Source organism: Lolium perenne, chromosome 3 (assembly GCF_019359855.2).
Source record: "Lolium perenne isolate Kyuss_39 chromosome 3, Kyuss_2.0, whole genome shotgun sequence".
NCBI lineage: Eukaryota > Viridiplantae > Streptophyta > Magnoliopsida > Poales > Poaceae > Lolium > Lolium perenne.
Window position 1 is genome coordinate 192,208,139 of NC_067246.2, and position 27,786 is coordinate 192,235,924.

Here is a 27,786-nt window from a genome sequence, read left to right on the forward strand (position 1 = left end):
TAATCCGAATTTGCCCCCTCCCTGCCGCCCCTTGGCTCCAGGCAGCGGCAACGACCAGCTAGGACCAACTGGAGATGGTGGCGAAAGCGGCTACAACGTGCATACGACGATGGAGCGGCTCCAAGCTCGATCAGGGGCGAAACATGCTTGTTTTCTATCTCCTTCCTTTCTTCGAGGGCGACATCGGCAATTGATGGCCGACGTGCTGGTGGCTTCCAGGTCACCCCATAAGGTGGGACCCTAGTTGTGTGATCAACAAATCTCTTCACACTAAATTACTCCCAGAGTTAGTTTAGTGGCTTGTGCAACCAAAAGTTAGAGTCGTTAGCCTGTGCTTTTGCTCTCCAAATTATGAACAGATTGTTATAGGGAGTAGCAAGGCCCCTGGAAGGAAAATAAATCCATTTCGAGTTCCTGGGTTCAATATTCGACCAATCTCCAAAGGACATGCAAATATGAATCTCCGGGGGACCGAGAAAGATTTGTGCACTAGAAATTTGGAGTCATTTCACGATCATCACTCCCGAGACAGGTCTTGGTCTGTTCATTTTGAGAACACCAGTTTCTCGCAAAGACGGCAACAGAAAACATCGTTATTTGGATTTGGATCAGGAGTAGGTGCTTTTAGCTTTTCAGCGTGGCTTACATAGCACTACACACTGAGAACCAATATGTGGTTGAATGATTAGAATAATAGTGGCACACTCAGCCCACCAGAATTTAAATCCCTAGATTTGACACCTTGATAGCGAAATATTTTTTTCATTGGGAGGCGATGTTTTTGTCGACAACGAGACATCAGTGGTGACTTCGTTACTTTCAAGACCCGCCAGATCAATTTGTTGAATTCAAACTGTCGAAAATGCTCATATATAGGAGTAGGGTTTAAAAAAATAAAAAATATAGGAGTAGGGTGTTCATGGGTGCGTTTCATATGTGCGCGAGTGTTTGTACTTATGTGAGCGTCTACATTGTATCTTGTTTCGCAAAATGACATAGCACTACACAGATACGTCTTCTGTCAACCATGTCTAATTAATCAAAAATAGTTTTAGGGGTAGTAATTGAACAATGTTTACGTGCACCTGTAACTAGGGTTGGAATTGGAGCCGAGCCGAGCCACTGGCTCGACTCGCTAAAGCTCGGTTAATAATTGAGATAGCTCGACTCGACTCGTTTAACAATCGAGTTTAGATTTGAAACTCGACTCGACTCGCAAAGCTCGCGAGTAACTCACGAGTAGCTCGTTTAAAACTATCAAATAGAACATGTAAAATGTACAATGCATTTTTCTCAAATATTTGGGCATGAATGATGAACAACAACAAGCATTAAAATTATGGTACCAGAACAATATAAACCACAACGATCAATATATCATTAGAATAAGATTGCCAAGTTGAGAAATCACAACTATATATAGTTGCCCATTTTGGTGGGCTCGGACCAACTTCATTTTTACCGAGCTAAACGAGCTACTCGCGAGTTCGGTGAGAACTCGACTCGTTTAGCTTGAACTTGTTTAACGATAAAATATGAAACTTGGCTTGACTCGTTATACACCGAGTTCGAGTCGAGTCACGAGTTACTCATTTAGCTCGCGAGTTTCGAGTTTTAATTCAAAGCCTATAATTATGGTGTTCGTAATTAATTAACCCACCCAAGACCTGGCCACAACAGCAGTGTGAGTGTGACCAACCCACTGAATCCCAGCCCTCCAATCTCCACATCTGCCAAAGACGAAACCAACGGTCAGGATCAGACCAACATTTCCCCATCCACTCCTCCCCTTCGCGACGAAGCATCCTCCTCGCGGTTTCTCCCACACTCACATGGATGAGTCGCCTCCCCCCGCACCAAAAAATCGATCGAAATTAGAAACAGCAGCAACAATTAAAGAATACCCGCAAATCACCAAACACGCGGTGCCACCGACCGATCGACCCCCCCACCCCCAGGAATTTCAACCAGAATTCCCCGGCGACAACAGCAGCGGCCGGGGCGGGCCTCCCAGTCCCAGATCCCGCCGCCACCGGCGATGTCGCTCAACATGAAGACGTTCCAGCAGGCGCTGGCCAAGGCGTCGGCGGTGATCGAGAAGACGGTCACCACCACGGTGCAGGAGGTCACGGGCCCGCGCCCGCTGCAGGACTACGAGCTGCTCGACCAGGCCGCCTCGGGCGGGCCCGGCCTCGCCTGGCGGATCTACACCGCGCGGCCCCGCGACGCCGCCGCCTCCACGCCCTACCCCGTCGTCTCCGTCTGGGTGCTCGACAAGCGCGCGCTCTCCGAGGCAAGGGCCAGGGCGGGCCTCTCCAGGGCCGCCGAGGACGCCTTCCTCGACCTCGCGCGCGCCGACGCCGCCAGGCTCGTGCGCCTGCGCCACCCCGGCGTGCTCCACGTCGTCCAGGCACTCGACGAGACCAAGGCCGCCATGGCCATGGTCACGGAGCCGCTCTTCGCATCCGTATCCAACGCGCTCGGATGCCTCGACAACGTCGGAAAGGTGCCCAAGGAGCTCAAGGGCATGGTACATAACACTCACGCTCTTATACTCTAGTTAATTTTTATCAAGCCTGTTAAGCTATGGACCTGCGAAATGAAGTAGTATAAGATATGGAGGCTAGAAATTGGTGTTTCGATTGATAGTAGTACCAGTGTGGGCGCTAGTAGTTACTACTGACCACTCACCACCTGTAACTGAGTTGAGGTGATCAGTGTTTGTCTTCATACTGGTGAGAGTTTCAGTTTGCCCAGTTTGGTGGTTCATTAATTAGCATCATGGTGAATGTCCAGTAGAAACCCTGATCTGCGAGCTGTTTCTAATAATGTACCATTTCACAGTTTGGTATCCACAAAGTTCACCGAGTGGGATCACTTTAGTTTAGAAGTTCACGATAAGCTTTCCTTAACATGAACTTCCTTTGAATGGGTTCATTCTACTACAATTGCAAAGTCCTCTGGCAGTTACCTGATCTCGTTACTATTTATACAATTGGTTAATTTCACTTCAACTGTTGTTTGCTTACTATTTTTGTTTGTGTTCCAGGAAATGGGTATACTGGAGGTTAAACATGGATTGCTACAAGTTGCAGAGACATTGGATTTTCTTCATAACAATGCCCATCTTGCCCATCGAGCTATATCACCTGAGGTTGTAATGTAGCAGATTTCCTATGTTCACAGATACACATGGCTGTTTCCTGCAATTGTTATGCGCCCATTAGCATGTTTCATGATTTAACTGGTTTTGTTTTACATAAATTTCTTTTGGATGAATACTAAGTCAAGTTCATTCATGTGATACTGGATCGAGGCTGGTCCGGCATAACATTTCTGCTTTGTAGTTGCAGTTAGTTTTACCCCACAATATCAATTCAAACCTTCTATAATTGGTCTTAGATATTATTGTTTTCATATTGGAATGCATGGTAATTCATTGTTTCTGATCTGAGGACCTTCTATAATTTCTGCTGCAGTTTTAATAGTAAAAATCTGCAAATAATCATGTAGAAACCTTAATTAGTCCCTCCCTTTCACTATTATTGTCCCCCAATGCACGCTTCCACTTCCACCCCTACTTTAATGCTTCGGAAGAGGTTAAGTGGTTGTACCTTGCCATATATAGGGGCATTCTTATTTCTTAGTCATTTCTAATCGAGTCATTCATGGTTAGTGTTCCATTAGTCTGTGCACGTGTTAATATGGTGAGGACAGTTATAGGAAATAGTTGGAGCAGCTCAGTTTATATTATCCTGCTCCTACATGAATTTGATGTTGATGCTTATGACTGTCAGTAAGTCTTCAATTCTGTACCATAATAATTTTGTCTCTTTTGCAGACGGTCTTTATCACTTCAAGTGGATCTTGGAAGCTTGGGGGCTTTGGTTTTGCTCTTTCTGTTGACCAAGCCACTGGTGGTTTGGCATCATCACAGCAATTCCACTATTCGGTCGGTTCTTAAGATATTGTTCTTTTGTCCTTGTTTGTTTACCATTTTGATGTGTTAACCAGTTAGGATCTTCTTTTTTAATGCTATAGAAGAATTATTTTTCTTGAATGGTTAAGTATTCTCTTAAATCTCGGCTATGTAGATTACAATGGAGTACATCACAGCATACTGAATTGGCCATTTATTGTCTACATACATATTTATCTGCCATTATAATTTTCCTAGCCATGAATATATGTTTTCCACATTACTCGTCAAACATATGGTTCCACTTTCGCAGTGTTGCATAAGGTATTTGAGCATAACACAGTTGACTTAGCTAACCGCTTATATGCTGCAAACTGCAGAGCTGTGATTTTATTTGATTACAACGGTCTAGTGAACAGTCAAATATCCTTTCTGCATTTACTATTTTCTGCTGACATTGTCGTTGTGACTTGTTTTAGCATTTCCAGGTTTTGAATCATAACCTTGTTTATCTGCTGGATTAATCTGTAGGATTATGATGTTGAAGACACAGCTTTACCTCTTCAACCATCTCTCAATTATACTGCACCAGAACTGGTCCGGAGTGGTGATTCTAAACTAGGCTCTACATGTGACATATTCAGTTTTGGGTGTCTGGCTTTCCACCTAGTTGCTCGTAGACAACTCCTGGACTGCCATAACAATGTGAAAATGGTATGTCATTAATCTGGGCACATGCTTAATCAAACTGTTATGTATTTAATCTTGACATATCAAAGTTGGCTCTACACGTGGCATATGCTAGGGTTGCAGATGCACAAAATATACTGACATTTCCCTCTGTTATTGCAGTATATGAATTCCCTCACATATTTGACAAGTGAAGCCTTCTCTGGTATTCCTACTGATCTGGTGGCAGATTTACAAAGGATGCTATCAGTTGATGCAGCATCACGCCCTAGTGCTATGGCGTTCACAGGTAAAGTATTAGTTGATATTTTTCTTATTTGGTCCATAAGAGCTTCTAGAATGGAGTTCTGGATGATGTCAGTAATGGTGTTAGTCAATCGCTAACAACACTAATAGTGGGCTGAAATGCTGTTGATACATTACCTTTTTCTTCTTATAGGCTCTTCTTTCTTCCGGCATGATACAAGGTTGCGCGCTCTTCGTTTCCTTGACCATTTGCTTGTATGTGTTTATAATTCCTTCAATTTCTCTTAATTCGGTTCAAACTTTTTAGTTTCACTGCTATCTGTATCATGCTTGCTGCTTTGCAACCTGAGAATCACAATTCAACCAATTTAAGCTTCAGTTATTCTTGCTAGACTTCAGCAGGGGCATTAACTCCTAATCTGCTACTAATTTTAGCACAATATATTTTCAGGAGAGAGATAATATGCAGAAGTCAGAGTTTTTGAAAGCATTATCGGATATGTGGAAAGATTTTGATTCCCGAGTTCTTCGCTATAAAGTATGTGCAAGTCATTCTCTTTACTTTGTTCTAGTTAGAACTACTTTCAGAGAAGGCACAACTAGCACTTGCATCCAGTCAAGTGCTTAGTGTTCATTTGCCTTATTCTCATCTACATGATATAACTTTATTGTGTACAGAACCATAAACTACTCAAACTCTATAAAGTTTTCATGTCAATCAAGTATCCAAGTTCTCACTTCATGTCGCTTGAAGCTCTGATCAAAACCAAATAGCTGATGTTGAGGGTGTAGTTCTATTTTAAATTTTAAATGTTGAGTGGCTGGCAACTAAAAGGTTGTAGTAGGGAAAGAAACAAGGACGAAAGGTCCACTCCTCTATGCTGACTCATTTCCTTATTACAGTGATTGTTTGAATTTGAATTTTCTGGTGTACAGTTTCAGTTAATCTGTTGATGCTGTGTGATCAACTTACATTTGCTCATGATTTTCATCTGAACCCTACTTTTTAGATTTAAGATAGGTGTGTTGCAATGTTCAGATGGTAACTCTCATTTTTCTACCAGGTTCTTCCACCTCTTTGTGCTGAGCTACGCAACATGGTTATGCAGCCTATGATTTTGCCCATGGTTCTGACTATAGCAGAATCACAGGTTATTTTCCTTCTTTTGTTGCATAGTTTGTTAAATACGTTAGTTTATTTGTTAAAGAGCAGTACATACTATCATCATCTTTTCCCTCCGTAGATTCTTCTTTGTATATTTTGGCTCGTTATTAATATAAAATCACACAGTAGGGGCTTCCCCTATGGTAAAGTGGTAAAAAAACATACTATCATCTTTTCTTTATTGATATTACAACCTCTGTTCCTAAAAAAAAACATGTTTTAAGAGTTCCAACTGAACTCCCAAAACATCCTATATTTAGGAATGGAGGGAGTAGCTAACAGCAAATTCTTGTGGTCAATTAGCCATCACAATTTGCACCTAGCAAAATCTAGGTATCAGCTTATATTGCTTGCTCTTTGGATTTAAGTGTATGTCCTTGCAAAGAAGTTCTTTAGATTTAAGTATATGTGCTGTACCTGAGTAAGATCGCCTTTTGTGCTGTTTAGATCACTCTTGTTCCAACTCCAACTAAGCTACCAGCACTGGATTATCACCTTATGACACCTCAATTTACTATAGTTCTTAGAGTTATTGAAAGCGCCATAATTTTAAGCTATGTTATGTGTTGTTAATTTCTTGCAATGCCAACTTCTGAAGATCATCATTTTATGCTTTGCTTGGTTGCAGGATAAAGATGATTTTGAGCTTTCAACATTGCCTGCTCTTGTTCCAGTATTTACTTCAGCATCAGGTGAAACCCTTCTTCTGCTTGTCAAGCATGCCGATCTCATTATTAACAAGGTAATTATGGATATTTATGAAGTAAACTTATTCTTGTTTTTGCCCTTCAGGTTTTCCTTATGATTGAATGCAATGTTGATTTTATCTTAACAAACTAAAGTTCAGTGGAATCTGTCATTTTGTCCTTGGGATTCGACACCATTAGTAATTGTGTTGCTGTGTCTTTCCTTGCAGGCCTCACATGAACATTTGATATCACATGTCCTGCCTATGCTGGTACGGGCTTATGATGATACTGATCCCCGTCTGCAGGAAGAAGTTTTGCGACGAACAGTGCCATTATCTCGACAACTTGACATGAAGGTAAATCTTTTTTTTTGTTTGCTAAATTGATAAATAACCATTTAGTTGTGCTTTCTCTTTGTTCGCCATCAAGGAAAAATACTGTTTTCATTCTGTAAATCTATAGTATTTGAATTATGTCCTGGCTGATGGACAGACTTAGGAAGTTGGTATATGTAAATTGCCCCTTGTTATTTATTTTTTCATTGTTTTTAATAAATATACATTGAATTATGTATTCATCATTGGTTTGTCCTTGCAGCTGCTGAAACAATCTGTACTGCCACGTGTGCATGGATTAGCTTTAAAAACTACAGTGGCTGCGGTATGCCTATATGATTTGTTTCAGTAATTTGTTTATTACCTTTGACTTTTTAATATGCTTATGGCTTAAAGGATGGTAATAACACTTGTGATGACTAGAGCTTTGTACGAAATACTTAGGACAGAAAATTGCCATCTTCATTCCTGTTGTAGCAGACAATTTGCACGTGAAAATAATTAAATAAAGATAAGGCCAATGTGACAATGGAGTCTATGACTTTCTTGTGTTTTTTTGCCTTTCATCACACAGCTTGTTGTTTGCCTTCTGCTTTCTATCTGCTCTGCTGTTATACATTCTTTAGTTCATATAGTCGTTCTTGACAATGCTACAAATTATCCTAGTAGTAAGTTGTTAACTTGTTATGTACACTATTGATTTCTGAATTAAGTTTTATCTAGCAATAGGTAGTAATGTGAATTTCATATTTGGTGGTGTGGTACTGCATTTTTTGGGCATTAGTTTGATTCACACCATTATTCTACCATGGTACTGCTGGGTGCTGCTGAATAAATGTATACTCACCTTTTCCTAATATCTTCTTGCTGCTATTGCCTTTAGACGTCGTATCTAGAAGGCAGCATTATTTACTCTATGTTTCATAACCTTATGTTGCTTTCTTATGATCGTAAGTTCCATGCAAATGCAGGTGAGAGTAAATGCCTTGCGCTGTTTAGGAGATCTTGTTCCATCCTTGGATAAAGCAGGTATAGTGGAGATCCTGCAGACTCTTCGGCGCTGCACAGCTGTTGACCATTCTGCGCCAACCCTTATGTGCACGCTTGGAGTTGCTAATGCGATTTTTAAACAGGTTACTTCTTGATATGTTTGTTTGCTATTGCTGAACGACCAGCACTGTTTTTCCTTGCCAGTTGATTTACCTGTTACCGATACCGTGTGTAACTAATTTGTCACTATCCAGTGTGGCGTTGAGTTTGCTGCGGAGCATGTGGTTCCTCTCGTCTTCCCATTGCTCACAGCACAGCAACTGAATGTACAACAATTTGCCAAGTATATCCTATTTGTCAAGGATATCACAAGGTACTAGTTACTATACTCAGTTGATCAATTGTTCTCTCCATGGAGCAATTAATAAATCAAGTAAACTGCTGTCTACTTCTACAGCAAGATTGAAGAGAAGCGTGGTGTGACAGTTACAGAAAATGGAAGTGCAGAGGTAAAAGTATCGCCCTCAATGTCAAACGGGATTCATTCCAAACCAACCTCAGGTGGCCTGGGACAAACTGCACAAATGCCAGCTGCAAAGAGCACTTCATGGGATGAAGACTGGGACCCTACTAAGAAAACCAGTGCTCCATCACTCTCTTTTGATTCCAGTTCTCAAACAAAGGAACCCTCAAAAGACCCCTTTGATTTCAGTACCCAAACAAACCAGCCATCAACACTACCGTTCGATCTTGGTACTCAAACAAAGCGGCCGTCGACAGTCTCTCAGGTTGCCACAGCTACAATCCCATCTGCACAACCACTCCCACCCCTGCAATCTCTTGCACCCAGTTCAGGACCTCAGAATTCTGGTTCATGTGTTCCTGTCGACATTGAGTGGCCTCCTAGAATGAGCACATCATCTGACTTTAATGCACCATTTTCTATGAACATGGATACTAAATCTGGAGAGCTGTCAAATGACGGACTCAATGATGTTGATCCTTTTGCCGATTGGCCCCCCAAAACAAGCACTGCGTCCAGCATTTCAGCAGCTGGGCGCCTGCCAAGCACAAATCAAAGTATCTCTGGGCTGAACGCAGGGAACATAGGGTTTGGCGGTAGCAGTAATACGCTTGGGCAAATGAAAACAAACCAGGTGAGCTGGTCAGCAAAACCAAACCATAGCAATGTAATGGGCATGAATTCAACTGCCGGCTATCTCAATCAAGGCAACTCGTCTCTGGGATTTGGAAATCCAATTGGAGGGCCGAGCTCAGGTCTCTCCAATCCAGCTATTCCCTATGCTGGCCAGAGCATGAGGCAACCACAACCTGATTTTGGTTCACTATCACAGTCATCCAGTGGCACACAGGGTCCACCCAGGCTTGCCCCTCCTCCATCTGCTGCTGTTGGAAGAGGGCGTGGTAAAAATCAAGGACAATCAGCACTGTCCCGAGCATCACGGACACCCCAGTCCAATGCTGCGTCAGGGCAACCGCCTTTTCTGGATTTGCTGTAGCAGATGAAGGAGTGTCTGTTGTTCCTTTGCAAATGGCACTGTATAGCTCACTTCGTTGAAGCCTTCTGTATGGTGAGCATTGTATTTTTCTCAGACATGATTGCAGCGTTGAAACTGGGTTGCCTTTGTTGCTAGCCCCAAAAGAAGCTGCTTCAGAGCCTTCCTGAGGTGACAGAATGTTTTCGTGCTTAGGGTTTTCCTCGATTTCATCACTAGGATTTTCCTCGGGTTGGCGACGCGGGATTAATTTACTTTGTGTATATCTTTGTCCAGGTTCGGCTGTAATTTGTAGAGCTCATCAATTTTCACATGCTTGCTATGATGTGAAATTTTGAATCCTCAGAATGTACCTTGAGAATTTGATGAGCCTTGTGAAGAGTTCTTGTACTGTCAGTACTGGCACTACCCTACAATCCCATGTAATACATTCTTATTTCAGGAAGGGCCTATGCCGTGTAATTCCCAAATTTAGGCCCATTTGTAACTCTTCCTGGAACATGTGGGAGTAATACTACTCTTGTGATTATGACTGTTCATAGTGAATATGCTTGTTTCGCCCTTTGGCAGCTTGGCTACATGCCTACACTTGTCCACCAGGCCCAACTAGTATTTCTACCTGGTTTGAAAATATGTGTGTACACCGTAATGTAGGCAAACTTTTCCTTGTTGGAATGGCGCAGCGTTTTCTGTAACCGGGAGCCTAGAGAACTCCTTGTATTTGTACTGCCCACACTCTTTCGCAGCTTTATAGGGCATCCATGTAGTATAAATGTATAATGTCTCCACTACTTCGGATATTTCGTTCTCCATTTCTACGTGCCAGTTGGACGAGCACCATGCGAAGTACATACGAGTTGGCTGGATGCTGTGGCCTTCACCGGAGTGATCTGCATCTCAGGCCACTGCTCGCCATCCCGTCTCGTCAACGGTCAGGTTCAGGTGCATGTACGTTCGATGCAGAATGCATTGATGGGTTGCGGTCTGCGGGGCGAACAAGACTGTGCACAGTGTGCAAGCAACGGCCACTGATCAGAAACGGGAGGCTACAAAGGGGATGGATCATTTATCAAAGAGTGTGGGGGTGCCTGTCATGTGACCACAATTAATAATCGTGTCCATATTTTCATGGCGGGGGAAATGTAACCGCAGTAAATAACTTGTGTGGAACGGGCGAGAGGAGACGCATCTTGACGACAATGATGCATGCCGCCGGCCTATAAGAACGACGTGTGCATCGCCTGCGTTAGCGGCTCAGCAGATCGCAACAGCGTCAGCTGGCAGGATGGATGCTCTCGATTCTTATATCTGCTAGCCTGCTACTATTTCTATCGAAATGCTACATGCGTTGGCAGTGAAAGAGGCACTGCAGAGCACACTTGCGTTGCATGCCGCGGGCGTTCTCATGATCGGCGAGAGGCAAATTGGGCGATGGGGCACACGCAGCGATTTGGACAGGCATCATCTGGCACAAGGCAGGCTCCGGGTACAACGCTGTCCACTGTTCAGGCTTCAACGGGCTTCGGCACCGGACATCATCATCTCTCCATTCTTGTCCGTGTCTCCTCAGTAGCGTGCACTGTTGGCTATGTCTAGCCAGCGTATGAAAACCGATTGGCAATTGCATATTGAATTGTACTACTATGTGGCTGAAGCTAGACTCCATAAGTCCATATAGATAGCCAGGCAGCGGCAGTTCAGGTTAATTTCTCATACAGTATGATGACTCAATGCTTCCGAGTAACGTGATGGTTTTCAAAGTTGTGGTCCGGCGAATACTCGAGGCAGTGATTGTACGTAGTTACCAGCTGAAGCTAGCGGTTGGCGTTTAAATTCGGTAAAATGGACCACGATCGGCCTAGGTATGCACGAGTGGATAACGCGCGCGTTTAAACTTCAGTAGTAGTACTATACAACCAGATAGCCTGGAGAGTGGACATACACAGTAATGCGCTGTATTGCTTATTTTTTATTTTTTTTAAACGAAAGCAAAAGATTTGCCTCATTTCACTAATTAAGGAGAATAGTTTGACAAAAAAAAAACTACAGGCAAGGTACAAAGGAATTACTCTCCCGGTATATTACATAGCTCGAATGCTTTGCACCCGCGGCTATCCAAAGCCTAATCTCGCTTTTTATGATATCAAGGAGGATTATAGGCAGGACAGATTTGTTACTAGAAACTCTCGCATTTCTCTCCTTCCATACCATCCAACTAACAAGCATGGTGAGAGAGGCCACCGCCTTGCGTTGCGGGGATCCCTTGCTACCCATTTTACTCCACCACGCCTTGATGGAAAGGTTTATCGTTCACTCGTGGGTGTTGACAAGATGGAGCCCAAGCCATTCCTTGATCATGTTCCAAAGTCTCTTGGCATACCGATATTGCGAGAAGAGGTGAGCCACCGCTTCTTGAGTTCGCTTGCAAAACAGGCAAGGCCCACAATTCGTTCATCCTCTCTTATTAAGACGATCAGCCGTCCAAAGCCTATTGTAAATTGCCAATCACGCTAAGAATTCTACTTTTCCACACCAATTTGTTTACGCAAGTATGCGTGTAGCTCCAAGAATTGAGCGTGATAAGCTGGAAGAGTGCGTGCCGGTAACTTCAGTTTCGTTACGAAGGTGGTAATCGCTGCTGATCCGGTAAACCTATAGTCTTAGCTCACAAAATGTAGATTGTATACATGGTCACACACTCCTGATGGAAAGAACTTTGCACAACTGGATGGAAAAAGGACATTGTGTATCATGTATATTTTAATGATGAGGAGTTTGAAGTTAAGTGTTCATGCCGCCACTTTGAGTTCAGAGGTATTCTATGTAGTCATGTGTTAAGTGTGCTCACTCACAAGAAAATAAAGGAGGCTCCTTCACAATACATCGTTGACAGGTGGAGAAAAAATGTGAAAAGAAAACATAATTTTGTCAGGTGTACATATGCTGGCATGGAAGACACTCCTGTTGCAAAACGGTTTGATATGTTGTGCAATTACTTCCACCCAACTGCAGAGATAGCCGCCATGTCAGATGATTCATGCAATGCTTTGATTGAAGACCTTCATTCCTTAAAAATTAAGTTTTCTACTAACTCAAGTTCTGATAATAATGAGGAAGATGGTACAGAGGAAGCTGCACTTTCCAATGAGAACACAACATGTAAAACTATATTGAGCCCAATAGCTGTTAGATGTGCTGGACGTCCTCCTTCACTGAGAAAAGAATCGAAAGTTGATAAACTAATTCGTCAAGCGCAAGAAAAGAAGAAGAAAGAAGAACTAAGGGAGAAGAAGAAAGCTGCACAAGAGGAGAAGAAGAAAGCTTCCGAAAAGGTTTTTTTTCCCTAAATTACGTTATGTTCAGAAGCACTAATTCCAGTGTCACTAATTCTTATATTTTAGGTTCGTTCCGCAAATCTGAGAAAAAAAGGGTCCAGTACTAAAAGGAAATCACCAGAGGATGACAATCCAGAACAAGATGATGTAAGAAAATTTCGTTTCACAATTAATCATCAATTAAGTAGTTTCTTGTTTGTTTCTTAGATAAAGGTTATTCTGCCTTTTTAAACAGATTGAACATGTAGTTCATTTGGATCACCAAATATGCAGTAGTGCTGATCAGGTATCATTGTTTCTCATCGTATGGTTTTGAAAAATTAGTTCAACATCCATCTCATTCCATGCCTTTATGTGTAGCAGGAATCATTTAACCTTTGCATTGGCACCGGCAACCTAAATCCAACAATAACCACTACAGTACCATATGGAGTTATGGAGGTATCTTTCTTTCTCATCTTCATTTCATCTACAACATATCAAACCGTTTTTCCATCTACCTGTCAACGATGTCCGTCCGTCCGTCCGTAGCACACATATGTATGCTCCTACGTCCACCCGGCGTACCGATCGCTAAGTGTACAAAACGACTTCGTGTATTCCACTTTACAATGTGTGTTTGGAGTCACGAATTGGTAGACGCATAGTTTATTCCATCAAGATCACTTTCTGGCACTGTTGTCATGGACTTACAAGAGAAGTCCAATCACATAAGCTTGGAGAAGTGTGATCTTCATCACGTTGAACAACTCTTCATGCACATGCTTGGTTGTGAGCTTAGGTCCTGCACAGTACGTAGTAATAGTTGTCTTGTCTTTTAATGTTCTTGTATCAAAATTACCTACTCCAAAGCATAAAAATATTAGTATGGTTTAATTTCGATTTTGCATTTACATTTATCATACATCTAAAAACAAATAAGAATTAGAACAGACTAGTTTTCTGGTAGAAACAAAAAAAAATTACTATGATTCGCAGTAAATTTGTTAGGAAACTCATGGTGCCTTGAATTTTTTTTTCCTGTGCTAATTAGATTTAACAAGACATAACTTGAGCATGCACAAACGACAGTAAGAAGTGTTGCTTTCGTAACGAGGAGGAAACATTTCATCTTTTGTTTGTTCCGTGCCCTTTTGCACGCCTCTTGTGGCAGTTTCTGAAGTCTGAATGAGAGGTCATGTAGATCTTAGTCTCTGCTGTGTGACCACTTTCAGCTCCATCATCCATGACTATGAGAGAATCCAGGGTGCTTCTACCTTTCTGATAAGTCCCATTGCATGATGTATATGCATATCTCAAGGGAAGAAGAGATCTTAAGTTAGCAGTTTCCAACTTGCCATGGGCAAGCCTTTAACTCACGGTGGTTGGAGCTCATGTGCATAGATGCATCTGATCTGCTGATCTCTCTAAAGCACAGAAGAACCTATGCAGCAAAAAAAAGGCATGTTTCTCCATGATGGATCTGTCTGTGAGATGCTCTCTTTCTACCTGAAAAGGTTGCAATTGGGTGAAAAGTCGTTTGTTTTTAATAAGAAAGGGTGCAGCCTTTCCCCACAAGTCAGCACATAATGTACAGCTTAGTGGTACCATTAAGAGCAAACAGTAGGTGTTAGATTGAGACGATGAAGTGGCATGATGTGGCTGTCTGCATTGTGGTGCATCATTGTGTACTTACAGAGGCCTCAGATCGATCAAAGCCAATAAAGGCACCATGAATTGGATCCTGGTACAGGAGGATGGAGTGCGACCTAATGCTGTGTCATCTTTTGCTTGTCCTAATCCTTTTGTTCTTCCTAGGTGTTTTTTGTTCGTTAAAGTTTACATTGACTGGATTTAATTTGTCTGCTCCACATACCATCAAGCAAAAATTTGTTGGTAAAAAAACAAGTGCGCCGAACGGGTACTAAATTTACTCCAAATCGAAGATTGTATTCTCAAAGGAAAAAAAAATCAAACTATTTCATAGATACTTCAGCTTAATAACTTATTCTGAACAATATCCAGCGTTATACAGCATTGTTCATCGCAAAAGTGGTACCATTGCATTAGTAATGGCAACCTCACCTCAGACTGTGACGTTTAGACGAGATTTAATCGGTCCGAGACTTCTTGCATGGAACGCCTTACTGTTGCGTTTGGAGTCCATCCAGTTGTCTGAAGGGCAAGATGAATTTTGCTGGAACTTACAATCCAATGAATAATACCAGTTGATAAAAACAAGAAGATTTGGAAGATGAAGATACCGCTCAAAATTAAGATTTTTGGCTGGTATTTGCGTCGAGGAGTAATCCTAACCAAAGATAATCTTGTGAAACGCAATTGGCATGGGAGCACGCAGTGTGTTTTTTGTCAACATGATGAGACGATTAAACACTTGTTCTTCCAATGTCGCTTTGCCAGATCTATATGGTCATGCATCCAAGTAGCTTTTGATCTGTATCCCCCGACTAGTGTGGCCAACATCTTCGGTAATTGGCTTCACGGGATTGATCACAGATTCAAAACGTTTATTAGGGTGGGGCGCTTGCCATTTTATGGTCGCTATGGCTGTGTAGAAATGACAAAGTTTTTAATGATAAGAATTGTTCTCTCTTGCAGGTTATCTACAGATGTACCGCCACTCTCCGTTCGTGGTCTGCGCTGCAGAAGGTGGAGAACCGCGACCTGTTTACGAAGGTCTGTACACGGTTGGAGGACACGGCGAGGAATACTTTTTCCCTACATGGGTGACAGCATAATCTACGGATTGAGCCTCCGCCTTCACCGTAGGCGTTTTACATTTCCTCGTGTCTGATATGTAATTCGCCTTTTTTAGTACTCCAGAATATTAAGACTCTTTAAACGGCTGTGTGCATCTTAGCTATGCAGAGGTCGGGTGTAATTGATTTTTATAAGTAATAAAGCGTCCATTATAAAAAAATAACTTATTCTGATACTGTTCAGCTACTCAAACTCTCTAAACAAAAATGATTGATCCATAATTTACCAAAAGTCAGTGATAGATATCTATCACTTATTTATTAGTATCTCCGTTTCGAAATTTAAGCTTTTTTAGAAAGCTAAAAGGGTTTACATTTCGAACGGAGGTAATACCAACCAAGCAAAAAATCATCACTAAACAGACAACAAGTGGGCCGAACGGGTACTGAATTCACTCCAAATCGAAGATTGTATTCTCAAAGGAAGAACACAAACTATTTCATAGATACTTCAGCATAATAACCTATGTCGGTACAGTTCAGTTACTCAAACTCTCTAAACAAAAAAGATCGCTCCATAATTTACCAATGGCAGTGATAGATATCGTTTATTTATTATTACATTCCTGAAATTTCGAGAGAGAAAAGCATCCCTCATGCATACAATCGAGCTGCCTTGCTTGTCTTCGACTACAAACCATCCATTATATCAAGGCAAAGACTTCTAAGCATAAAGAAATAGAAGCTCATTAACAAATGATGCTCTGGTAAGCCTGGTCCACGAGACAAAATATTGATTATTATCAGTTAGTAGCTAGTAGTACTCAATCGATCTGGATCTAACATAGACCAATAGCTGTTCCGGCCACTAGCACACAAGATCCATCCATCCATTCCATCTCTTGAGCTTTTCTGCTGTCCAATCCGGTGATGTTCCAAGTTACCCTAACAGCTAGTACGGCCACAAAATTCAACTGCCCAGTATATATATTTCAGGCTGCTCACGGGCGGAGTTAATTAAGGGAACCGATGGACCCCTGTTTACTGTTCCATTGGATCCTTACCGGGCCACCTTGTTGGTCCTCCTTGGCACATGCATGTCCTCCACACGAAATCTAGTTAGTTACTCACCGCTGCCATAAAAGGATAAGTATAAAAATCCTTGTTTGGGGATCTTGAGGCATTGCAACATTTGACTCTAGCTAGCATTCATCTTGAAACCAACCATCTTAGTTTGAATTGAACACACAAACATAACTAATAAATCCAAAGAAGATGTAGGAGGTTCAGTTTCAGTTAGTTACTCTGAAGCAAAGATTAATTGTTTGTTTCTGGAGGTGGTTGTTAAAGAGCAAGCATCAAAGCGAAAGGCCAACTTGTTTGAGTTCGAATGCACACACAGACATATTAAATCATGGGAAACGAGATGTGACGTAGTAGAACTTATAATGTTGCGTGCTATCCATTCATCAACTTGCGAGTTGGGACTCCCGAAGAGATGTGACTAGTTCCAACAGAAAAAAAGAGAGATGTGACCGAGTGAAGCATCGGATCATCATGGAGAGGAACAAATCAATAAACAAGTGTGCCATGGATCCACAATCACAGGTGGAGGGTGATCCGCATTAACTTGGACAGGTGTGTCCCCATCTACTTTTCCACACTCTTTAGTTTCACAACAGGGGTTTCTCTCCTCTTCCCTTTTCTTTCCCTTCTCCCTTCAAACATTTATGCTCACCACACCACCATGGCTATAAGCATCTCCTTAAGGCATCTCCAGCGGCGCGACGCATTTTAGCGTCCGCGCGCGTCCGTTTGCGTCGGCCCTTTTGGTCGAAAACGATCGTGCGTCCGTTTGCGTCGGGGGTGGCTCCAGCGGTACGACGCATTTTTTTTAGGACGAATCATTTTTTTTAACTGAAACATAATTTACAAAAACTGAAACATAACTTACATACTTGAAAACATAAAAAAAAACCTAAAACGCCTACTGCTCCGCATCGTCGCCGTGCTGCTCCTCGTCGCTGTCGAGCAAGATGATCTCCGGTACGTCCCACGGCCAGTAGCCATCCGGGGGAGCGTACGCCGGGCGCGATCGCGGTGCTCGAGGTTGAGGAGGCTGCGGCTGAGGCGGCGGTGGGGGAGGCGCCCAGACATAAGGCTGTGGCGGCGGTGGGGGAGGCGCCCAAGGCTGTGGCGGCGGTGGAGGAGGCGCCGCCGAGTCCAGGAGCGCCTGTCGAAGGGCTTCATCGGCGGACAGGCCAGGCGGCATGACTGCGGTGGCGTAGCGGGGCAACGGCGGCTGCACCGGCGCGTCGTACTCGGAGACGAGGAGGCCGAGCTTGGCCATCTCGTCGTCCATCATGTTGTCGGGGAACTCGAAGTTCCGGCCCTCCACCATGGCCTGCTGCCATTCGTGGAAGACGAGGCCGACGTAGTCCTCGCTGTCGTCCTTCACCTCCTCGCTATGGTACGCGAGCGCCTCGATGTAGTCGTCGTCATCGTCGTAGACGGCGTAGGCTTCGTCGTCGTCCTCGTCCTCGCGGTCGTTGTGCTGCGGCTGCTCACGTCGCGTCGGCGCCTGCTGACGACGCGCGTCGGCGCCCTGGCCGACGACGCGTCGGCGCTGGCCGACGACGAGCCGGCGGTGGTGCGGGCCGAAGGGATAATCCCCGTCGCCCATGAAGCCGCCCGTCGTCTCGCTGTCCGTCTCCGTGGACAGGTACGTACGCCAACTCTCCGAGTCGATGGCGTACGCCGGATCGGCGCGGAGGTCCTCCGGCAGATATCGCCTCCGCGCCGGATCTCCTTGGTCCGCTCGTGCTCGCGCGCAGTACGGAGGGATGGGCACCCGGCGGCAATGAGCCGCCACCGCCAGTACCGCACGCGGACCGGGCGTCGCACGGCACCCATTTGCCGTGCATGAGCCTCCCCACCGTGACGGGGAGCGCCACCTTCTTGCCGCCGCCGCCGAGGCCTCAAGTCGTTCTTCTTCCCCATGGCGCAGCCGGCGGTTGTGGTGCGAGTGGAGCTGTGGGCGAAGGAGCAACGCGGCCGCCGGACTTTTAAGGGCGGCCGCACACGGGATACGATGCCATTGAAGGCGGCGCGAAGCCCGGCCCGCCGCCCGCTGCACGCGCAGAACAGGAAGCTGCGACATTCATGGCGAAGGCAGCGGCGCAGACGCGGAGGCGCTGACCGCGGAAGCGATGGCCGCGGAAGCGATGCCCTCCATGCAGGCTCGCTGCCATGCGGGCCCGGTGGAGACCGCAGCGGACACTTTGCGCGTCCGCGCAGCGTACGCCGAGACGCAAACCTGACGCATATTTGGGCCAGGTTTGCGTCTCCGCGGATGGCCCGGTCACTTTGCGTCGTGCCGCTAGAGAGGGTGCCAGACGCATTTACGACCAAAGCGGATGCAAACGGTCGTGCGTCGCGCCGCTGGAGATGCCCTTACAATTCATGGCAACTTTCATCGGCATGGGATATGCACATATGCCCCGTAAGATTTTCCAGCCCCATGCCCCAAATCCAAATCTGGGTGAAGCAGACTGGCTCCCTTTTAGAATGCTTCTGTTGCCATGCTTCAAACTGGCTCGCCGTTTCTGCAATCTGGCGCTGAATTCAATGGCTGCTGAGCTCCCCATCTGCAAGCCCCAAAACTGCAACGGTTAACTATACAAGCCCACACCTCATGCAAGATAGCTAGGGTCATTGTAAACTTTGTAATTGGAGGGTGCAATCATTAAGCTAGGTGCATGGTTCTTTTTATCTTTTCCCAGTTTATGCAGCAGGCAACAACAGTATAAACTATCAATATGCTCTGACCAATGGGGGCACAAAAGAAGAGCTTCTTCATCTGCATACACTGAACCTTCACACATGAAAAAAGGTCTGAAGATCTTATTGCTTTCTTGTGCATGCATGCATGCCTTGTGAAACAGAGATCTTGTCCTCCGAACCATTGCTAGTATATATATCTAACGAAAGCACTTGCTTTTGTTTTAATAGTTTATGCAGCACTTGAGAGAGCCAATCACTGCAAAGTCCCTGCTCTGTTTAATTTTCAATTTATCAAGAAAATAATATACCCCCTCTGTCCTAGAAATGATGTCGCTGTTTTATCTAAAATTGAATGTATGTATACGCTAAATCGTGTCTAGAATTTACCTAATTTTAACAAATCTGCGACATCTTTTTCGGGAAAGAGGGGAGTAATAGTTTCTTTTGTTAACTGGTATGTGTTTTTTGTTTAATACAGTGGAATGGAATCTATATATGGAGGCCAGAGCTGTGGCAAGTGCAGTACAGGATGAGGGTGCAGTTATCCCTCACTGACAGAGTGCACATGGCGATCCAGGGATCAAATCTAGTTGTTTAAAGCCTTGCAAATCTTGCAAACATGGCTTGTCACAGGCCATACTATATTGCTTTGCATGCACACTTGCACTTGCACCATGTCCAGTGGTCCTGGGTTAGCTAACTAATCTTGCTTCGCTAGTTAACTGTGTCTGCGTTTGAAAATTGCTTGCAGATCAGAGGCAGCTTAGCGATGGGACCAACACATACAGTGCACTTGGCCTTATAATTTGGTTGCTTCGAACTGGGATGATTAGTTATAAGCATCATCATCATCATCATCATCAGTTAATTTGAAGGTAATGACCTGCAGGCGTAATTGTTTAAACTAAGACGTGCACCCAGAGACATGATTCTCCTGTGTATATATACTGGCTGTTGAATACTTGCTTCGAAAAGGTATCAGAGTATAACACAGGCCCTTGGTCCTCAGGCATACAGAGAATCTGATGCCCGATGGACGGTGGCGGATCGTCGGCGCAAGATTACTTAACGGAGAACCCTATTTTGTAATTAACTATTCTCTTTGTGCATTAATGTAAGATGTTTTAGATATTTTTAAAATAGACTAGATACAAACTATGGATGAACCAAACAAAATACTTCAACATCTTACATTTTCAAACGGAAGAAGTAGTATTATTCATCAGAAAGGAAAAAAAAAAGAAACCAAGTAATCCACTGATCTCACATGCATGCACAGCGCCTCCTACTAAATGTGCTTGGCGACCATGCAGCAGTACGTACCAGCTGCGGCAGCGGCAGGAGGACGGTACATGCTCTAAATACTGATCTTGCCTGACATATTCCGTCTCGATGTCCAATTTGGAGCTAGGTTAACCAATATTCAATTCAGATCGATGCTCGGAAGCTTTGTCTGTTTTTGAGGGGATTAGGAGCTCTGCATTGGTGTTGAGTTTGCAGGTACTAGCACACTGTTACAGGTTGCTAATTGAGGGTTAAGGCGCAAAGATCATTGTAACAACCGACCAAACCGAAAGGGGGCATGTAAGCCTAGGGCTTGCAAAATGAAAAACAACTAGATTTAAATGTGCGCCTTGGCGCACGATCCCGTGAAACCCGTGTCGATACACACTTTGTATAACACTTCTAAAAAATTGGGTGGAAAATAAAACTCGCACCTATTTTTACATTTCTTATAACGACGATAAAAATTGGTGGGAAATGATAATACATTTTTTAAGTTTATCAAAACAAAGTCGATTGAATAAAATTAGGATAAAACACACAAATTCATTACCAGAGTAGCAATGCATATATAATTAGGAAAATAGGGGAATATATTACAATAATGCTAATAAACGACTTTGCAACCACTATATAACTATACATGAAAATTTGGTATGTGTTAGCGGTACGTGAGGAACGCACAAGACTGAGCCAAGCATGAAGGATAAACAGTGATAATATTGAATGCAAATAAATATCTCTATGCAGCATGAAAATGTAAATGGTGTTTAACCATGAAATCATGTACAATGCAAATAAACTACATTTTCATGCGCAATAAAGATGGGCACTTCAACTATAATAATGATAAATTTCAAGCAGATGTAGATTGATCGAATAAAACATATTTCCTCAAATGTATGGCTTAATTGCATAAAGATATTTATTGTAGTAGGGTTTGAGTTCAGCTCATAGCATTTTTCATCTACATTAATATTGAAATCTTTTAAAAGATCACTTCTCAAATATTGAAATATACTTAGCAAAGAATCTGGGTATGTGTATCAAAATTAAATTTGTAAGTATAGCCAAGCTCTTGCACTATAAGATCAAGCACAATTTTGTAGCAGTCTCTAACCACCATCTTGCATCCTACAACAGAAATAATTATCACATAAGTTAAATTATCCTAGTAGTGTATGTCGCATGAAAATGTAAATGGTGTTTTCTCATGAAATCATGTACAAATTAGATGTGACGTTGATCATTGGTCTAACTTGCATATGCCAGTGTGACTGTTGAAGAATGGCAGACACGGGCAAAATCTCCTGATTGACAATGGTACAATCAATCTATCCTTTTGAGGGTCTTCAAGCTAGGACAACTATTCTTCCAGACCCGATTGTCTTCACAAAGTCAGGTCTGCATCATCAAGGAGCAACCAGAAGGGCTATTCCAATTTTCTAAGCAAATAGATAAATTCTTTGAATAGATTGTAGTTTAAAATTTATTGAGAATAGTCATGCATTAATTTTATTTTCAGAAGATCCTAGGGAGAAAAGATACCTGGAATTTGTGGTCTGAGTAATTCAAACTTTCAAACTTCAAATTCACAAAAGCAGGCAGTTCAATCCATTGAGATTTTCTATATGCTCTCATATAACTAAGCCAAACAATTAATTTCTTCTGAAGCAGACAATCAATCCATTGGGATTTTCTATATGTGCTCATATAAGTAAATCAACCACAAAAAGAAAGCAGAAATTTAGCACATAGAGGTCATGGCTTATTACTAAGTGAGCCGGTCACAGCCATCAGATGTAACATAAAGGTGCGCAAGACTTAGGGTGCCATTTAGGACATTGATTGCAACAATACAGAGTGACAAACTAACAACATAGAGCCTAACATGATATAGCAGTAGTTGAGTCTAATTCGCAAAAGCATCTCTGCACTTCATTGGCTGTGGTAGGAGGTAGAAAACTAAATATCTACAGTCAAACAGCTGCAAATATAATTGAATCAAATTCTGTCGGCTCAACCTTGCACCAGCAATGCAGATTAGACGATTAGGCAATATAGTGTCCAAAGTAGAAGAATCAGTTTTCTAAATAGTTTATACGTAAGCAGAATTAGTCTATACTCACTGCAGTGCAAAATAGGAAATCTGAATACAGAAAAAATTCATTTAGTGTACAATATACTTACAAAGGTGCAAAGCACAAATAAGACCAAAGAAAATTACCTACATACTATATGATTCAGAGAAACACTGACATATGCATCACTTAGATGTGGCTAACTTGACATAACAGCAGTAGCATATATATTGCATCAAAGAACAAAAAAAACATTTCAGTTTTCTTCAGAGCCTGATTACAAAATCGCATTTCTAGGACCTTGCTTAACATTTAATAAAAGAAAAGTTGGCCTATTTAATTTAATGATCATGAATAATAAACAAGTAGCTATAAATACAGAGGTATCAATAATTTAGACCTCACCTCAGCTTTCCGACACTTGAACTGCACCCTAGATACATATCATTAATCATAAACCAAGAAATCATCACTTCTTAGTCCTTGTAGATAATTCCAAGGGTAAAGTAGAAATAAAGAGGGGACCTGTGAGCAGATAATCCCAAAGGTAAAGTAGAAATAAAAAGGGGACGTGTGAGCCTACCTATGAACATGAAAATAACCATATAGAAATCTTAGACAACAAAAATACACCACTGGGGGTTGGCATCAAGGAGGACAAAGGACACAGGGTCCACTGTTTCTATTGATTCAAAACACCTTAATGAAGGATAGTGAATACGTAAACTACAAAAGCGAGAATAGCCAGGTTCAGTTAAAGCTAAACAAACGATTGTACAACCCTGCTTATCTACGTAAATGCTAAGTAGTTGTACCTCTGAGAAAAATGATGATGCAAGCCAGACACCGTATCTTTTTCACACGAAGGACATGAAGCATAATGAGGATGCAGAAACCATTACAACCCTCTTAAAGGAACTATTTTTTCAGATCCAACCTGCAATACAAATTCAGCATGTACAATTCCTAGGATACTTTATCCTTAACTAATCATGTTCCTATTGCTATAAAACATAGACCTGTTAATCCTAACAAACAAACAAAAAAAGTACAAACACCAGCTATGTCTTTTCTGGAGTTCTTATATGAATAATAGTTATGATTATAATAAAGCCTCAATTTCATTGATCTCTCAGTACTAACAGTACAAACACCAGCAAATATCATCACAACATCAAGTACCACCCTATGTAGCTTGTGATAAACACACAAAAATAATAAAATATACTTTTTCTAAGGAATGATTTAAGAAATATAGCAAGGAGAATATTTGGACCAATAAGGTTACTGATACAGATATGGACAGATGCTAACCTGACATGAATGACAACTTCAATCCCACTGGTTTAGTTTCGTTGGATCAAAATGAGTAGCAAATTGAAATATTAATATAACCTGCAAAATTAAGAGAAGATTTTCAAATCAAATAGTAGAAGAAAACATTAGGTTCACATCCATACACCAAGCACAAATTCATACATCAATATTTTTTTCGTGCACGAGAGACATTAGGTACACATAATCATAAAAAAAGGGAGAAAAACAAGGAAATAATGTAATGAGTGTCTAAAATGTGAGGAACGCACAGGTCTAATCAATACCTATCCATTTGTTCCTAATAAAATGCCGAAAATGGTCACTTGGCTAATAGGTAAACTTCTAACCTAATCAGCTAATTTGGAGGGATCATTTGCTGAATAGAAGATCTCAGAGATATCCATTCATAAGCTACTGTAACTAAAAACATACACTTGCTCTATATATCTTTATTTCTTATATTGACAGACTTGATTTGCACTAACAACTATGAATGTACTAAATCCCAAATTAGACACGGCAGCAACAAGACCTTGTAGAACTCAGGTCTATTCTTAATTTCTCATACTTCCAGTGGCTTGTAGATGGGCTACAGTTTTGTAAATCTATAAAAAAAATGAACAACAACAATTGCAATTAGCAAAGGCTTGAAAACTCGAGCAACTACAACCAGTAAAGCTCTTATCCTCTCAACTACAAAAACTGATGTGCTTAGCTTGGACCTGGAGTCATATAAAAACCCCACTTTGCTTTTCATATAAACCTGGAGGTCAGGGCTATCAAGACTTATTTTTATGGCCTCTTAAAATAGCAGTACAAAAGAATCAACAACCTGAAAGCATCTTAGAGGAAGTGCTCATTAAGAACCTCCATAGATGCTCACTGGGCCACATCTACTTATCTACGTGCCCTCAACCCTCCTTCATCTGTTGCGCTTAATATACATCACCTGAACTCACCAATTTTCCCTCAGAACACAATGAATTCCAAATAGCTACTCTTCTCTGTACTTTGTGGAGCCCTCCTAGTTACACAAAAGAAGCAGCGTTAAAAAGGAACTTTGTCCCTACATCAGTCAGTATATGCATAGAGAAATATAAGTAATTAGATCATAGAAAGTTAACATAAATCAAGAATCTAACAAGAAAAGAAGAGATGGGAGGGATATTATGGTTTGGAAATCCACTGAACAAACTTCAGAAAAACATAGGTTGCATCGTACATATGACTGAACTTCGCTTGTGGTTTTAGGCTGGTATCTCCCGGCTTATGGAATAAGAAGATTAGCATGATCACCAGCTAATTGCTGAAGAGTGTTCGGTTTATAACATGCTCATTGTTATTACAATAGTTCATACGGAGTTCGTAGAAGCTTCAAGTCGAATGTGCATACAGTGGTCTAAATTTCCAAATATTAGCAAATAAAGCTAGTATCACGTCTTCAGCCAAAAAAAGGAATTAAACTATGGCTAGTCCTGGAAACAAACGGGGCAAGAGACTTCACTTACATCACTTCAGTTGGGTCTTTTTCCATCTGGTCCATGAGCCTTCTTTCCTTAAGATGGTCAATGTACCTATTGAAAAATGCACATAACAGAAGAAAATTAACAATAAGACCAAACAAGGTATTCAACAACATTTGCTAGAATACTAACCCAACATGTCAGTAGTAAATTTTATCAGTCCATTTTCTTCATGTAACACTAATATCTTGTGCATTGAGTATAATGGACATGTTCCATTTTCCACTGGAGGTGCATAGATTGGCTTGTCCTTGCCTTGAAGCTGACACCAATTTGGGATGCCAACCATCGAAGCACCTACCGCATATACAAAGTAGTTTACTGCAAAACCATTTCCCATGAGTAAATCCTTGCAGTTTTTGAACAACCAAAAGAGGCCCGTTGTGTCACACACACAAGCCATCGCAACCTCTCTAAATTGATTCTTGTCAAACCTGCAAGTTCTTTCTGCACATTCCGAAAAAAAGAAGCAAGTCAGTTCCATAGTGCTAGACTGCCACAACTCCATATACTGGGACCGGGGGTTTAAAATTTACATTAACATACATCCAAATTATAGGATGGGTGCAGGAAAAATAGGATCAAGGATTTTAGTTGCAAACTTCGTTTATTTTTTTGGAAGAATCAAAACGGAGCTTCTTTTACAGAAAAAAAATATGATTCATCAAAAATATATAAAAAACCATGTCCTAGTAACAAATAGAATCGGAGATAACAACCTAACTTTTTGAACCGTTCCATTACATGTTGCTAAATATGTTCTGCAAGTTCAGTGGCGGAGTGACTATACTAAGAGAAAACACACACACAAAATACCTAGCCAAGGCAGGTGAATTTGTCGAAAATCATCTTCAGCATGCCAAAGATCACAATTTGTTCACACAGATCTAGAATTTAACAACCTAGGAAGAAAACTAAGAGGTGGTAATGGTCTAATGGATGGGTGCTGGTTGCACCCGTTCCTCTGAAAAATCCCAATCTAGATCTAACCAGCATGGTAGCATGAAGCTATGTGGAATCAAGGATGGCAATCAGCAACTAAAGTATTGGTCCTCCTCAGTGAGATCAGAGAGAGGTAGAGAGGAAGAGAAACAGAGAGGGAGGAGAGAAGCAAACCTGAATCTCAGCCCGTTGTTGCCCCTGATCCTTGGCCCCAAGTCGACCTGCAACCCACGACCTCCACCCATCTCCGTCCCCCGCTGCCGCCGAGCCACATCATGCTGCTGCCTCAGCACGCAGAGGCCGGCGCCGTCGAACCGCTGCGGCCACCTAACAGCCGCGAGTAGAGGGCCAGAGGAACGGGCACGCCGCCTGCCGGTGGCTGACGGCGGCTCGCCAGAGAGGAGACCGGTGGCGGGGAGCGGGAGTTGGGGAGGAGGCGGCGGTGGCCAGGAGCGGGAGCTAGGGAGGCAGAGGCTGTGGGGATTGGGATAGGGATAGGGTTTGGGACTGGGGGAGAAGGTCGGGAGGGGATTGGGGACGATTGCCTTTTTGTCTCGCCCGCGGGCTGCCCAACCATGCTTGACCGAAACCAATCCCAGCCGCAGTCACCGACAGGCGGGCCCGAACGATGGTGGGGCCCACCAGCAGCCTCAGGCGGGTAGCACAGGGCCATTGCATGTCTTTATCTAGTGGGAGGAGAGGCAAGAACGAACGGACGAGATGCGCTGATGAAATGATCTGACGGCTCACGTGCTCAGATCGCTGTGAGGCCCCCTATGGGGGGCATCGTTTATACCTTTAGATACATACTGTCTCCTCGAGACAAAGTGCACGTTGTTTTTGGTTGGATTATTTTTCAGTGTCTTTTTCAAGATGATATAAGACGGATGTGAAATCTTGAAGTCGGAATAATGTCATTTATCCTAATCTTCCTCCGGCGGTGCATCTAACTGGAGGACGCATGGAGTTGTGCGTCCCGCTGATCTCTTGGGATTCCATCAGTTTTCTTGTTCATTGGTGTGGATTTAAATCGGGCTCTGCCAATCAACACGTCCCATCTTTGCTCTCGTGCGCCGAGTTTATGGGGGCCTTAGTACGACGATTTCGAGTTTGTATAGTATAAGAAGCTCAGTACGACAAGCTTTGACCGACTGTTGTGATGGTGGAGTGCACGTGTTCGGTTTGCACCAGTGTATGTAGTCGTCGCTAAGTGGTCGAAGAACACTTGTAATTTTCGTTACTCTTTAAGTTTTTTTTATACTACTATGGAT

The 27,786-nt window shown here is 42.7% G+C and overlaps 1 protein-coding gene and 1 long non-coding RNA gene across 3 annotated transcripts; one reads left to right on the forward strand and one right to left on the reverse strand.

The window, feature by feature from the left end:
* Positions 1-1,822: 1,822 nt before the first annotated feature.
* Positions 1,823-10,129, forward strand: LOC127342946 (SCY1-like protein 2 A). 2 transcript variants are annotated; one of them, XR_007876978.2, is made up of 15 exons: positions 1,823-2,530; positions 3,050-3,154; positions 3,842-3,952; positions 4,451-4,633; positions 4,772-4,898; positions 5,049-5,110; positions 5,307-5,393; positions 5,920-6,006; positions 6,649-6,762; positions 6,937-7,065; positions 7,307-7,369; positions 8,016-8,177; positions 8,289-8,407; positions 8,492-9,722; positions 9,828-10,129. XR_007876978.2 is itself a non-coding variant. In XM_051368978.2 (14 exons), exons 1-14 carry the CDS (start codon positions 2,039-2,041, stop codon positions 9,552-9,554), a joined length of 2,904 nt encoding a protein of 967 aa, XP_051224938.1. In that variant the 5' UTR covers positions 1,823-2,038; the 3' UTR covers positions 9,555-10,129. The 2 variants fall into 2 exon arrangements, 1 of the variants encoding a protein (XP_051224938.1); XM_051368978.2 differs by having other exon boundaries at positions 8,492-10,129.
* Positions 10,130-25,033: 14,904 nt separating this feature from the next.
* On the reverse strand, positions 25,034-26,238 carry LOC127338468 (uncharacterized). The gene is made up of 3 exons (XR_007874373.2): positions 25,706-26,238; positions 25,559-25,624; positions 25,034-25,074 (listed from the first exon to the last, which is right to left on the reverse strand). It is a non-coding gene; the product is annotated as an uncharacterized lncRNA (long non-coding RNA).
* Between the last annotated feature and the right edge of the window lie 1,548 nt (positions 26,239-27,786).

Excerpts from the sequence above, each read along its gene's own strand:
- LOC127342946 (XM_051368978.2), top strand. The coding sequence starts at position 2,039 with ATGTCGCTCAACATGAAGACGTTCCAGCAGGCGCTGGCCAAGGCGTCG. Across the intron at positions 2,531-3,049 it reads CCAAGGAGCTCAAGGGCATG|GAAATGGGTATACTGGAGGT; the intron begins GTACATAACACT and ends TTTGTGTTCCAG. Across the intron at positions 5,394-5,919 it reads CCCGAGTTCTTCGCTATAAA|GTTCTTCCACCTCTTTGTGC; the intron begins GTATGTGCAAGT and ends TTTTTCTACCAG.